Source organism: Solanum tuberosum, unplaced genomic scaffold (genome assembly GCF_000226075.1).
Source record: "Solanum tuberosum cultivar DM 1-3 516 R44 unplaced genomic scaffold, SolTub_3.0 scf00032, whole genome shotgun sequence".
NCBI lineage: Eukaryota > Viridiplantae > Streptophyta > Magnoliopsida > Solanales > Solanaceae > Solanum > Solanum tuberosum.
In genome coordinates this window covers 256,031-268,479 of record NW_006238958.1, presented here as the reverse complement: position 1 = coordinate 268,479, position 12,449 = coordinate 256,031, and the positions used below count along the sequence as shown (strand labels likewise).

At 37.0% G+C, this 12,449-nt stretch overlaps 3 protein-coding genes across 3 annotated transcripts in view; all 3 read left to right on the top strand.

Moving 5' to 3' along the window:
- The window catches only part of LOC102591073 (DUF21 domain-containing protein At1g47330), a 10,713-nt gene extending 9,487 nt beyond the window's left edge, over nt 1-1,226 (top strand). The window contains exons 11-12 of the mRNA XM_006341878.1: nt 140-186; nt 849-1,226. Coding sequence (XP_006341940.1) covers nt 140-186; nt 849-927 — 126 coding nt within the window. The 3' untranslated portion in view covers nt 928-1,226. The remainder of the gene's footprint in view (nt 1-139; nt 187-848) is intronic.
- A 1,071-nt stretch (nt 1,227-2,297) lies between these two features.
- LOC102590716 (probable methyltransferase PMT28) lies at nt 2,298-7,473 on the top strand. Its single transcript, XM_006341877.2, has 8 exons — nt 2,298-3,472; nt 3,550-3,699; nt 4,420-4,690; nt 4,781-4,873; nt 5,437-5,611; nt 5,907-6,149; nt 6,280-6,474; nt 6,887-7,473. Exons 1-8 carry the CDS (start codon nt 2,462-2,464, stop codon nt 7,083-7,085), a joined length of 2,337 nt encoding a protein of 778 aa, XP_006341939.1. The 5' UTR covers nt 2,298-2,461; the 3' UTR covers nt 7,086-7,473.
- A 1,060-nt stretch (nt 7,474-8,533) lies between these two features.
- LOC102596499 (putative F-box protein At3g10430) overlaps nt 8,534-12,449 on the top strand; it is a 17,128-nt gene continuing 13,212 nt past the window's right edge. The window contains exon 1 of the mRNA XM_015306398.1: nt 8,534-8,689. Coding sequence (XP_015161884.1) covers nt 8,549-8,689 — 141 coding nt within the window. The 5' untranslated portion in view covers nt 8,534-8,548. The remainder of the gene's footprint in view (nt 8,690-12,449) is intronic.

Here is a 12,449-nt window from a genome sequence, read left to right as displayed (position 1 = left end):
CCCACCTCCACCCCAGAGACAGGAATATGTACAACACATTTTTACTCTGTTACATAGTTATGCACTTCCATATCGTTCTTAAGAATCTAGCCAAACCTCTCTGTGTATTACTTTCTCATTTTGCATTTCTTTACGGCAGGAGGAGATATTGGATGAAACTGATGAATATGTCAACATTCATAACAGGTATTGTCTGTCTAGCAGTGCCAGTTTATACTCCATTTGGTCTAGTATTGGCATGTAAATCTCTTTTAGCTAAAGAACTAGTTCTGTGCTACTTCAGTACTATTAGAGATCATTCTTAATCTATTGCTGCCCCTCCTAAAGAAAATAGGAGGGAAAGGGAGTGACTGAGCATGTGCTAAGGTTTTCTCCCCTTTGTGGGAGTGTGAAGGTGTTGTTGCACACTTGCACTTGACAATATTAGCCTCTGTCCTTATAAAGGGTTAGTGTTGTCAAAGGCTCATTTAAGCGCGTTTAAGCCCTGGGTCTCATGTAAGCGTGTTTGGTATAGGTAAGGCACTAAGGCGTACTCCTCATTGACCATAAGTTCTATCCTGAAGGCGTACCGAAATATTATTGGCAATTAAGTGTATTACTAGTTGCTAAGGAGAACATTATGAATGAATCTGTTACTTTCTTGAATTACATATATTTCTCCTTAGAAGTCAATGGGGCACAGCAGGTTTGGCATCTACATTGCACCTTTATTTTTTTTTTTACTAAAGCCCACATTTCAATTGCGCTTAAAGCCCCAATAGACCTAGAGACTGGAGCCCTCTTAGAGCTTTTCGCGTTTATGTAATTGTGAACTGATGGGGTTGTAATTATGAACTTACTCTTTTCAGGATAAAGGTGAACATGAATTCTTCACAAGATTTTTCAGCTGAACAGAATTCCTCAACTCAGCTGCTCCAGGCCCTCTGACTATCTTATAAGAATTCTCAATAGCTACCTCAAGTATAGCAACATGTTAAATGTATAGTTTCTCTATTCTAGCACATCCTGATTCTAGTATTTTTGTATTACTATTTAAACTTAGATTAGACTGGTCCCGTAGAGCGCGAATTCGGGTAGATAGTATAGCCCTATATACAGAGGAATAGGCTGCAAATTCAACAAGAAAGAAATTTGGTTTGGATTGTAAATTGTAATGCAGTGTATTGCTAGAGTTTGAGACATACAAAGTTCATTTACTGGAATCTCATCAGTTTCCATGTGTGTTATTTATGTCTCAAGAACTTAATTTTCTTGCAATATTATTAGGCCCTTGTACCTCGGGGCAAAGTTTACGTACACACTACTCTTCAAAATCCACTCGTGGAGTTGCACCGAGTTTGTTGTTGAAATAAGTGATATCTTTTATCCTAATTAACATGATTAAAGTTTTTAAATGACTTCATTTTATGGGTAACTCTCGCCAAACTATTTTTTAGTTAGACATAATTACCAAAATATCATTTATCAAACTCTTCAGATATAGTAAATGATTAAAGTAACACTTGGTGAAAATTTTGAACATGGTTTGAATAAATTTTCGCATTATATCTACAGATAAAAATGGAATGAACAATTTAATACTCTTAAATAAAGTAAATTTTATAAGCAAATCTTTATTTTGAATATATATTCACCAATTTTTATTTTTCGATGTCCAATAAAGACATACGAGAGATTTTATTGGTTTTCAATAATTTTTCAGCAAGTCTCTCAATAGGATTCAAATTTGCACAATATGGTCAACTTGAGTAAAGACCGAAAAATATGACTCATTTTGATAATAAACTCGAATTAGGGAAATATGATGATAAAAATCTCAAGAAATTTCAAAGACAGTTCCTTATATTATGTAAATCTCTTACATAATTATATTCAAACTTATATAATATAGTCAATTCAAACAAGGATCAAAAACTAATAAGCTTGAATTAAAAGACTTGAAAAAAGACAGTTCGATAGACTAAGCTCTCATCGCAAGGAGAATCAGACATTCCAACAATACTTGTTTGCTCCTTCTCTCTTTGAAATTACATTCTAAACTAGGGTAATCTAATCTTTATGTTAAAATTAAACTCATATATATATATATATATATAGTGACAACACCAACAAGGGTTGTAATGGAGTGGTAAATACTCCTTCATGGAGGTCTCGGGTTCGAGCCTCCTTGAATACGAAGTTACCTTTGTTAGAGAGCGCTTTACCCCAACGTGGGACCAGATGGAAAACCAATCCAATGTATATACATATATATAGTGACAGCCAAAAAGAGAGCAATTTTTAAATCTACTAATAAATCTTGACTTTTACTTAACTTTCTTTAGTTAGAACATCACTTCACTGTCAATTCTCTCTTGAGCTGCCAAGATTCTTGTTTTGGGGTAAAAAAAGATTGTTGCTTTTCTTGTTTTTATGGAATTCTGATTTCTGGGTATGTCTCAGATTTTTGTTTGAGTTTGAAATGAGGAAGCACAACACAGCTTTAACAAGATTTGGGAGAAAGGTAAAAGGTTCATATCAATCTTATGGTCTTGGTGTTAAGTTAGCTGCAGTAGTAATTTTGGGTCTTTGTTTTGTATTCATTTGGTCTGTGTTTTCACCTTCTTCTTATTCAGTAGCCTATCAAAGGGACACTTTTGATGATATTAGAGAACCTATTTCATCTGCAAATAGGAAAAAGGTTACATCTTTGGTTCCTTCAACCAAGAAAGAACAACCCCATAATAAGAAATTGAAACATAGATCAAGTTCTGGTGAGAAAAAGAAAAGGGTTGATAGGTCTTCTTTGCCTTCAAAATCTGGTGGTTGGCATAAGAATGATAAAAGTGGAGTTGATAGGAAGAGAAAGGGTGAGGATCTGAAGTTACCAAAAAAGGCTGATGAGGTAAAGGAACAAGAATTGGAAGGATCTGAAACTGATGTGTTGGAGAAGGAGAATGAGGAAGAGAAAATAGGAAATGATAAGCAAGAAGAAGAGAAAAAAGTAGTTGAAGTTAAAGAGAATGAGAAAGAAAAAACAGAAAATAATAGTAAACAAGAAGGAGAAGGAGTGGATGGTAAAGAGACTGAGAAAGAGGAAATAGAAAGTAATAAAGAAGAAGAAGGAGAAGGAGAAGGAACAGTAGATGGTAATGAAGGTAATGGTGAATTAGCTAATACTGAGGAGTTGGATCAAGAGTCTGCTGAGAAAGTGGAGGATGAGGATGAGGATGAGAAAGCTAAAGATAATGGGAAGAAGGATAAGAATTTAGGTCCATTATTTGATCCAAAAGCACATTATACTTGGAATTTATGTAGCACTAGAAGCAAGCACAATTACATTCCTTGCATTGACTTTGAAAGTGCCAGTGGAAAGTTGCAGAATTATCGGCATCACGAAAGAAGTTGTCCTAAAGCACCTCAAATGTGTCTTGTTCCCCTTCCTCCTGGTGGTTATGAGACTCCAGTAAGCTGGCCTGAGAGTAAGTCAAAGGTATGAGGAATCAAGCTCATCTTCAGTAAATTCAGCTTTATCTGTTCTTTCTTATATTAAGTTCATAATATTTACAGATACTTTATAAAAATGTGGCACACCTGAAACTAGAGGCATTTGTTAAGAAAGGGAGCTGGGTGGTGGAGTCTGGAGATTATCTCGCTTTTCCGACGAACCAATCTATACCCAAAGGTGGAATTCAACACTACCTAGATTTCATAGAAGAGGTGAGTCCCTTTTATTGACTCTTTGTTTGTTTCTCTAGCAATTGCAGTGCTGAAAGGTCTAACGATTGTCTATGAATCTTCATAAATCATATGTATATATTTTCCTTTGCATCAAAATACAAAGACTATATACGGTCCATCTTAATGCTCTGTGTAGAGTTACTATTGTCTTAAAAAATTACCTAGCATTTCTCACTTCCCATATAGTGGACCATATACAAGCTGGGATGGAGTTCCACCATTTCTTCTGCTTTCCCCTACATCCCACCTTTTTACAGCATTTCACTAATTCAATTGTAGACTCTGGCATGAGTTAATTCAAACCAGTCATGCTTGAAAATCTGCCAAAGCTGATCAGTAATGTAAAAACAGATGGCTATTATTTTCTGCATTCTCCTGACACAAGAAGCATCTTGAGCTGCTTTACTCTTGTATTATGATCTCTTTCCTTTGTAGAGAAGATGAAAGATGACTTGTCTTCACCACGCAGTAATGCTGGTGCGATTTCTGGTTGTAGTTGATTTGGAATTGGTTAACTCCTTGTTAATTATGTTTCTCTTACTGAAGTTGCTAGATTCAAACACTAGGTGTATGCCTGGCTGATTTGAAATAATACTGCTAACTGTAGTATGATTATTTACTTATTTAGTTGTCAGTTGAATGCTACTTGCAAAGTCTCTCCTTTTGTTTGATGTGTGAATTGATATTGGAGATTGGTAGATGGTACCAGACATTGAATGGGGGAAGAATATCCGTGTTGTGCTGGATATTGGATGTGAAGATTCAAGCTTCGGGGCTTCTCTACTTGAAAAAGATGTGTTAACACTTACTCTAGGCTTAAAAGATGACCTTGTGGATCTAGCACAAGTTGCACTTGAGCGTGGTTTTCCAGCAGTAGTTACCCCATTCGGAACTCGGAGGCTTCCCTTTCCTAGTGGTGTCTTTGATGCTATTCACTGTAATGATTGCCATGCATCTTGGCATTCTAATGGTTAGTGTTAAGTTATTGCTAGAGATTTTTTTTCTTGTTTTTTGTTTCTTTTTCTGTGATATCAGGAGATTTAATTAAGTTTACTTTCAGGAGGAAAGCATCTTATAGAGATGAACAGAATTTTGAGGCCTGGAGGTTATTTTATTTTGTCTTCAAAGCACAATAGCATTGAAGTTGAAGAAGGTTTGTCCTCTATTTATGTTAAAGGAAAACGGCTTCTGTTTTTCTTCTTTCTTTGATGAAAATAGCTATTTCGTTACACTTTTGCACGTTATTTTATTTTGTCTAATGAATAAATACTTTCCTGAATGATGACAATTCCTTTAGCGGACCTTATCTTCCTACAGAAAAAACATTCCACAGTGGACACTTGCCCTCCACTGTCATGGATATAACGAAATCATCCCTTCTAATTTCTCATTCAATGTCAAGCTTCTTGTTCTTGCTAATGAGGACTATCTGATATTCTCATACACTCCCAAATGATCTGCTACAGAATTCATGTTATTTTCACTAAAGAAACTCTCGATTTGGATGGATGGATCATTTTTTGGCTTGTAGCTTGAAATTGTCTTGCATTGTTATCAAGTCTTTTTCCTTTGTGAAACTTGAAAGACGAGCTATCATTTTGATTTCATCCTTTTTAAGATATTCAATTTTGCGTGCTTTAATTTTCTTTTCAGTGTGTATTTACGAATGCCTTTTTGTAAAGTACTCATGCTCATAACATCAACCTTCTTCTCCAGCTATGTCCACGTTGACAGCATCAATCTGTTGGAACATCCTCGCTGATAAAACTGATGAAATCAGTGATATCAGGATTAAGTTATACCAAAAACCACAAGCAAATGACATATACCAATTGAGAAGGAAAAAAGTTCCACCTCTATGCAAAGCAAATGAGAACCCAGATGCATCCTGGTGAGTTGGAAAAGCTTGTGTTGTTATACTTTTCTCTCTTTTGCTCTTTTCGGTCAATTTGCATTTCCTTTGCACATACTTCCGCTACTGCACATGGACGAGTAATCTTGGGAAAATAAGTGCACAACTCCATCATTGTATGTCATCACACAAATAAGCTACAACTCTCTCAGAAGTGGTAGAATAAGCATGATTTATGATAAACCACGAGTCAAAGACACATTAGTTCTAAAATTGTCATGCTTTTTTCTTTATCCTCTCAAATGTTAAATTCCAATTACCTTATCCCCAACAGGTATGTGCCGATTAAATCTTGCTTGCACACAATTCCTGAATCCATAGAACAACGAGGAACTGAATGGCCTGAGGAGTGGCCAAAGAGACTTGAAACTTATCCCGACTGGATGAACAATAGAGAGAAATTGATCGCAGACAGTGAGCACTGGAAAGCTATTGTTGACCATTCTTATCTAGTTGGCTTGGGTATTGATTGGTCCAACATTCGGAATGTAATGGATATGAAAGCCATCAATGGAGGGTAAGCCCCTATCTTTGGTTAATCTGATGAAAGAGGCTCAAACATTAAAATGTTATTGGCTCTCCCTCCTCTTTTAATTGTAATATTGTGCCTCAGCAAGGATGCTAACAACTGAGAAAAATATACACAGATTTGCAGCAGCTCTTGCACAGCAGAAGGTGTGGGTGATGAATGTTATTCCTGTACATGCACCAAACACCCTTCCCGTAGTCTTTGAAAGAGGACTTATTGGCGTGTACCACGATTGGTGTGAGGCTTTTGGTACTTATCCAAGATCATACGACCTTCTACATGCAGATCATCTCTTCTCAAGGCTTAAGAACAGGTTACATGACGTTTTCTCCTTTATTTGCTCCTTTGTTTCAGTTTTCCCCTCATAAAATATATGGATGATCCTGTCTTTCTTGATTTTGAATCAAGACGAAAAGTCGGATGTACTTGTTCAGTTCAGGTCTACTTATGGCCACTTCTATCTGAAAAAAAGAATATTGCTTTAAAAAGGTGACTCATAGTCCCTTTTCGAGTATTATCTACCCAGTCGGTGTGTATGAACGAACAACTTCCACCTCTTTTTGGGCTATATTCCCTTCTTGTCCCTCATACCCCTTTCAGCAATGGTTGCCGTGGCTTCCAAATATCTTCTTCCGACTTCTGGAGGTGGTCTGTCAAGTTTGAAACTTTCCATTTCCAGACTTCAAATTTTCTTCATAGCTAATTAAGTGGTTCATTCACTGCAGGTGCAAGCATCCCATTGTGATTGTGGTTGAGATGGACCGTATATTACGGCCTGGTGGCTGGGGAATCATACGTGACAAGGTCGAAATACTTGATCCATTAGAGAAAATATTGAGAAGCTTGCACTGGGAGATACGAATGACTTTCGCCAAAGATAAGGAAGGCATCCTTTGTGCTCAAAAGACAATGTGGAGACCTTGATGAATGCTTAGAGGCAAGTCGTCTGATTATTTGGACTACAGATTCCAGTCATTTTCCAGCAAGATCTGCTGGTTATCTATACAATATTATCTATACTCGAGTAACACAGTGTCATTCTTGCCAACAATTGTGTTTCTTGGCCTCCCTCTTCACATATTTCAAAAGAAATAGTCGTGGATCCAGAATTTAGACGTTGTGGGTTGTGAGTTCGGAAATGTATACCAAAGAATTAATTCATTGTTGGAGTGTTTTCTAGCAAGTAGTGTGCAAGTCATATTTTTGCTCTTACCATTGATTGACTACTGGTATATTTGTGCATAAATTGAAATTTGTTTTACCTGTTAAGAGTATATTATGTGAATCTTATACTGTGGTGTGGTTTCACAAACTATTTTGTTGTGTTATTAATCACAAATTTGATAGTAATGACAAATAAATGGAAGTCGACAATTAGAGTAGAAGGTTAGTAGGCGATCAACATTGTTTAATTTCCTTATTAGTGTCATTCTTCTTCTTCTTCTTCTTCTACTACTATGTTACAGCCAGTTCTTCAAATCATATTGCTTGCTAGCCACTATAGAGCATCTGGATGTTTTGATAACCAAAATAATGATAGATTGAAAAAATGTTCAATTCTTTTGTGATTTTACCATCAGATTTGTGATTAACAACACAACACAACAAAATAATTTATGACATAATACTCTTAACCCGTTAAAAAGATGGAAAAATTATATAAATATGCAACTTAAGATATCATAATTTCTAAAATTTTCTTACCAATTAAACGTTGGTAGGGAAATTAATGAGTATCAAAATATGTGAAGAGACTATAATAATTAAAACACTTACCAAGATTAGAATGGGATATCCTTCAAAATTGGACTGGAAAATAATGTACTACTATCATGTTTGGGAAAAATAATATTAACTCTTTGTTTTTGTTTTTTAAAAAGTGGATATTTATTTTTATTATACAATACAGAGGTCAATAAAATGATTTATTTTTTAAAATATAAAGGTCCATAAAAATGAAATGTAGGATGCCTACTATTTATGTATTTTCCTTTTTCTTTAAAGATAAATTTTTTAAAAAAAAATTAATGATAGTAAAATTAATTATTGTAACAGATCTGAAGGATAGGAATGAGGAACTTTCTTCCTTGTTTATTTAAGGAAGCAAAATTGCTTCTGTTGTTTTCAATTTCTTGGCTTTCCCTAATTATAGTTTGATGGATGATTGTGTAGTTAATTTTCCTGGGGATATAGCGAATGAGATTTTGTTGAGGTGTCCTGTCAAGTCGATATTGCGATTCAAATGTGTCTGCAAGAACTGGTACGCTCTTATCAAAACCCCTGATTTCGTTCAACAACATTTGAAGAAGAATCGTAGCCCACCAAATCGCTTGATTTATGATTATGATAAAGGTGACGTTGATGATGATGATGATTACTGTGGTCCCATGACTTTGATTTCTGAAGAAAATTCCCAAACGTTCCTAGGTATGAAATACCTCAAAGGTTATGTGGACGGCTTGTTCTTAATGTACGGACAAATTAATAGTGCCACTTCTTGTGCATTGTGGAATCCTGCTACTAGGGAGGTGAGATATCTCCCTTCACCCATAATAGAGTATTCTCCTAGCTTTGGTTTGGGAGTAGACCCCTTGACTAATGATTATAAAGTTGTTTACTTTCTTGACTATGAAGCAACAGTCTATTCGTGTCGTAGGGACTCATGGAGAGTTTTCAAAATTGAAGATTTCGACAAACCACCCCCATTTGACAAAGAGGTGAGACGCACATATGGTAATGCTTATTTGAATGAAAATTATTACTGGCTGTTACTTGAGAACAAAATCAGCACCATTCTTTTATTCAACTTTGGGAGAGAAATGTTTGAAGAGATTGAAGGGCCAGATCCAGATAATAGTGAATATCCTTTTGTTTTTCATTATGGTATGATGTTGTTTGATGATTCCATTTCCATCTTGAACACCTCCTCGAAAGTGGATGAAAAATCTTATTATGATTTATGGGTAATGATCCAACCAGGGGTCTGGAATAGACTTATTACCTTTCAATGCTTCCTAGATATTATCTCTTCCTATGATAGCTCTCTCATTTTTGTAACTAGAGCTTCTCGACTGTTCTCCTATAATGTTCGGACTAACAAGACAAGACATCTTGGATTTCAATATTCGCGCTTGAATGATGGTGCAACATTTGGTGATGGTGGTTGTGAGGTATTTTATTATAAGGAGAGCTTAATAACAATTAAACAACAAGAGTTGGACCATTAACTGAAGTGCCTATAAGTATTGTTTTAATTATGTAATATGTTCACTCAATTTCATAGTTTGCATAAAGTGTTTGTAATTGCAATATCTATAATACAGTTAATGCTATATATTATATATCCTCTACTTATTCTGAATGTCGTGAACAAAGGTGACTCCATAAAGACTTTGGGCTAAATATAGTTCATGCTAGATTGTCTATTGTCATAAGTTATTGATGTAGACTAGATGACTATCGAGCTGCTTTACTCTTTCTTTTAGTAGAGAAGATAAAAGATGACTTGTCGTAATGCTGGTGCAATTTCTGGTTGTATTTGATTTAGAATTGGTTAGCTAGCTCTTTGTTACTGAATTTGCTAAATTCAAACACTAGGTGTCAATTGAATGCTACTTGCCAAGTCTCTTGAAATGTGTATTTGCTTGGTGCTTAGATCTAAAACCTTGTAACCCTTTGTGTTAAATGGATATCCAATGAAAACATGTGGAGTGGATTGAGGTTCAAACTTATCCTTGTGGGTTTTGAGAGTGGTAGGGAAACAAAGGCAGCCAAAGGATCTTAGATGTGAATATTGTCACGACCCAAGCCTAGGGCCTAGACGTGACATGGCGAATGAGGAACCCGAAGGAACCCCAAACAAGCCTCTCAAACTTGTCATCACACTTCATCGGTCGCGGAAGTACAATTAACATTAATTAACGGGAAATAGGGACTAAGGGCAAACCATTTCAAAATCACACCATAGAACAAGAGTCAAGCTTATTTACAAAATACTTGTCCAACGCACACCTCTACATACATAGATAGGACGGGGCCATGACATTCTACCGGCTCCCCTCATAGTCAAAATACAATTGCAAGCTAAAGTCTCAAAACATAGGAGTAGGAAACATAACATAGCCCTCGAATCATTGAGGACTCACCAACAACTCGGATAAGCACCGTACTAGCCACGTGAACGAAGAGAAGGATCAAGAGTAGCTCCGGTCCCTACATGGTGACATCATGTAGGCAAAATATGCGTTAGTACTTGAAATGTACTAAGTATGCGGGGTGCAACACAACAATAGACAAGGACACAATCGAAATACAAGAAATAGTTTCATAGGCATTATGAATAACAATATGAGGATGCATGATCAAAGTGAAGTCAAAACATGTTTAAGTAACTCTATACTAATAGTAGATATCATATGTGTATGCATGATCCAACCAATCTATAACCCCAACTTAGGATGGGGGATGCCGTTCACACCCGGACACCCTGGTGGCAAGGTATAAACCCCTCACATGGTTGATGTTGGTCACACCCCAAGCATCCTAGGTGGTGAGATATAAACCTCTCACATGGTTGATGTTGGTCACACCCCAAGCATCCTAGGTGGTGAGATATAAACCTCTCACATGGTTGATGTTGGTCACACCCCAAGCATCCTAGGTGGTGAGATATAAACCTCTCACATGGTTGATGTTGGTCACACCCCAAGCATCCTAGGTGGTGAGATATAAACCTCTCACATGGTTGATGTTGGTCACACCCCAAGCATCCTAGGTGGTGAGATATAAACCTCTCACATGGTTGATGTTGGTCACACCCCAAGCATCCTAGGTGGTGAGATATAAACCTCTCACATGGTTGATGTTGGTCACACCCCAAGCATCCTAGGTGGTGAGATATAAACCTCTCACATGGTTGATGTTGGTCACACCCCAAGCATCCTAGGTGGTGAGATATAAACCTCTCACATGGTTGATGTTGGTCACACCCCAAGCATCCTAGGTGGTGAGATATAAACCTCTCACATGGTTGATGTTGGTCACACCCCAAGCATCCTAGGTGGTGAGATATAAACCTCTCACATGGTTGATGTTGGTCACACCCCAAGCATCCTAGGTGGTGAGATATAAACCTCTCACATGGTTGATGTTGGTCACACCCCAAGCATCCTAGGTGGTGAGATATAAACCTCTCACATGGTTGATGTTGGTCACACCCCAAGCATCCTAGGTGGTGAGATATAAACCTCTCACATGGTTGATGTTGGTCACACCCCAAGCATCCTAGGTGGTGAGATATAAACCTCTCACATGGTTGATGTTGGTCACACCCCAAGCATCCTAGGTGGTGAGATATAAACCTCTCACATGGTTGATGTTGGTCACACCCCAAGCATCCTAGGTGGTGAGATATAAACCTCTCACATGGTAATAATTTGTGTGCTAGGAGATATGACCCTCCAAAGTAGACCCTCGAAAAAGGCTTCACTTGGAAATTTCGAATTTTGATACGGTTGCTCTAAAATTTGGGTTAGACCCATTTCCCACTCAATTTGACCCCCTAAACAAGAATATGAAGTCGGATTTTCGAAAAATGAAACGGATTTTTTTATATATAGCTAAACAAGTTTCCGGTAACTTCCGAAGCACATTTTTAAGAACTTTTTGGGTCATTTCAAATATGTGGGTGGTCTTTGGTACAATACTTCAAAAGGAGTTTTGTTTTGGATGGCTATGGAAGGTATTCTGTTTACTCGGTAGGTTGCAGTTAAAATGCACTCCCCCCAATAGCTCATAGGAAGTTTAGATTGATACAACAGACTTCTGGTAGTTTCAAGGAGGTATTTGTGTTTTCTTTCCACTACACCATTTTGTTGTGGTGTGTATGGGCATGTTCTTTGGTGTATGATTCCTTTGGCTTGCAGAAAAATAGTTGTTTCTTTGTTGACAAATTCCAAACCATTATCAGTTCTTATGGTTTTAATGGTGGTGCTAAACTGATTTTCTATCAGGGATGTAAAAGCTTTTATGGTTTGCAGGATGTTGCTTTCGCTACTGATTAGTTGAGTCCAAGTTGACCTTGTCACGCCCCAAGCTACCCCCAAGACGCGGACACTTGACCTAGGACCACAAGTGATCCTAAGCTAACCCTGCTGGCATGATCATGAGCATACTAAAGATAATAAACTGATGCGGAAGCTAAATCATAAATAAATCTGAAAAGATGGGGAATACCCATATACTATAACTGAATATATCAAATCTGAGAGTTTAATACAAAAGAAATAT

What these genes read in the sequence shown, in the direction of transcription:
- LOC102590716 (XM_006341877.2), top strand. Translation starts at nt 2,462, where the DNA reads ATGAGGAAGCACAACACAGCTTTAACAAGATTTGGGAGAAAGGTAAAA. An exon ending in ATGAAAGCCATCAATGGAGG is followed by an intron (nt 6,150 to 6,279) that starts GTAAGCCCCTAT and finishes AAATATACACAG; the next exon opens with ATTTGCAGCAGCTCTTGCAC. An exon ending in TTCTCAAGGCTTAAGAACAG is followed by an intron (nt 6,475 to 6,886) that starts GTTACATGACGT and finishes CATTCACTGCAG; the next exon opens with GTGCAAGCATCCCATTGTGA.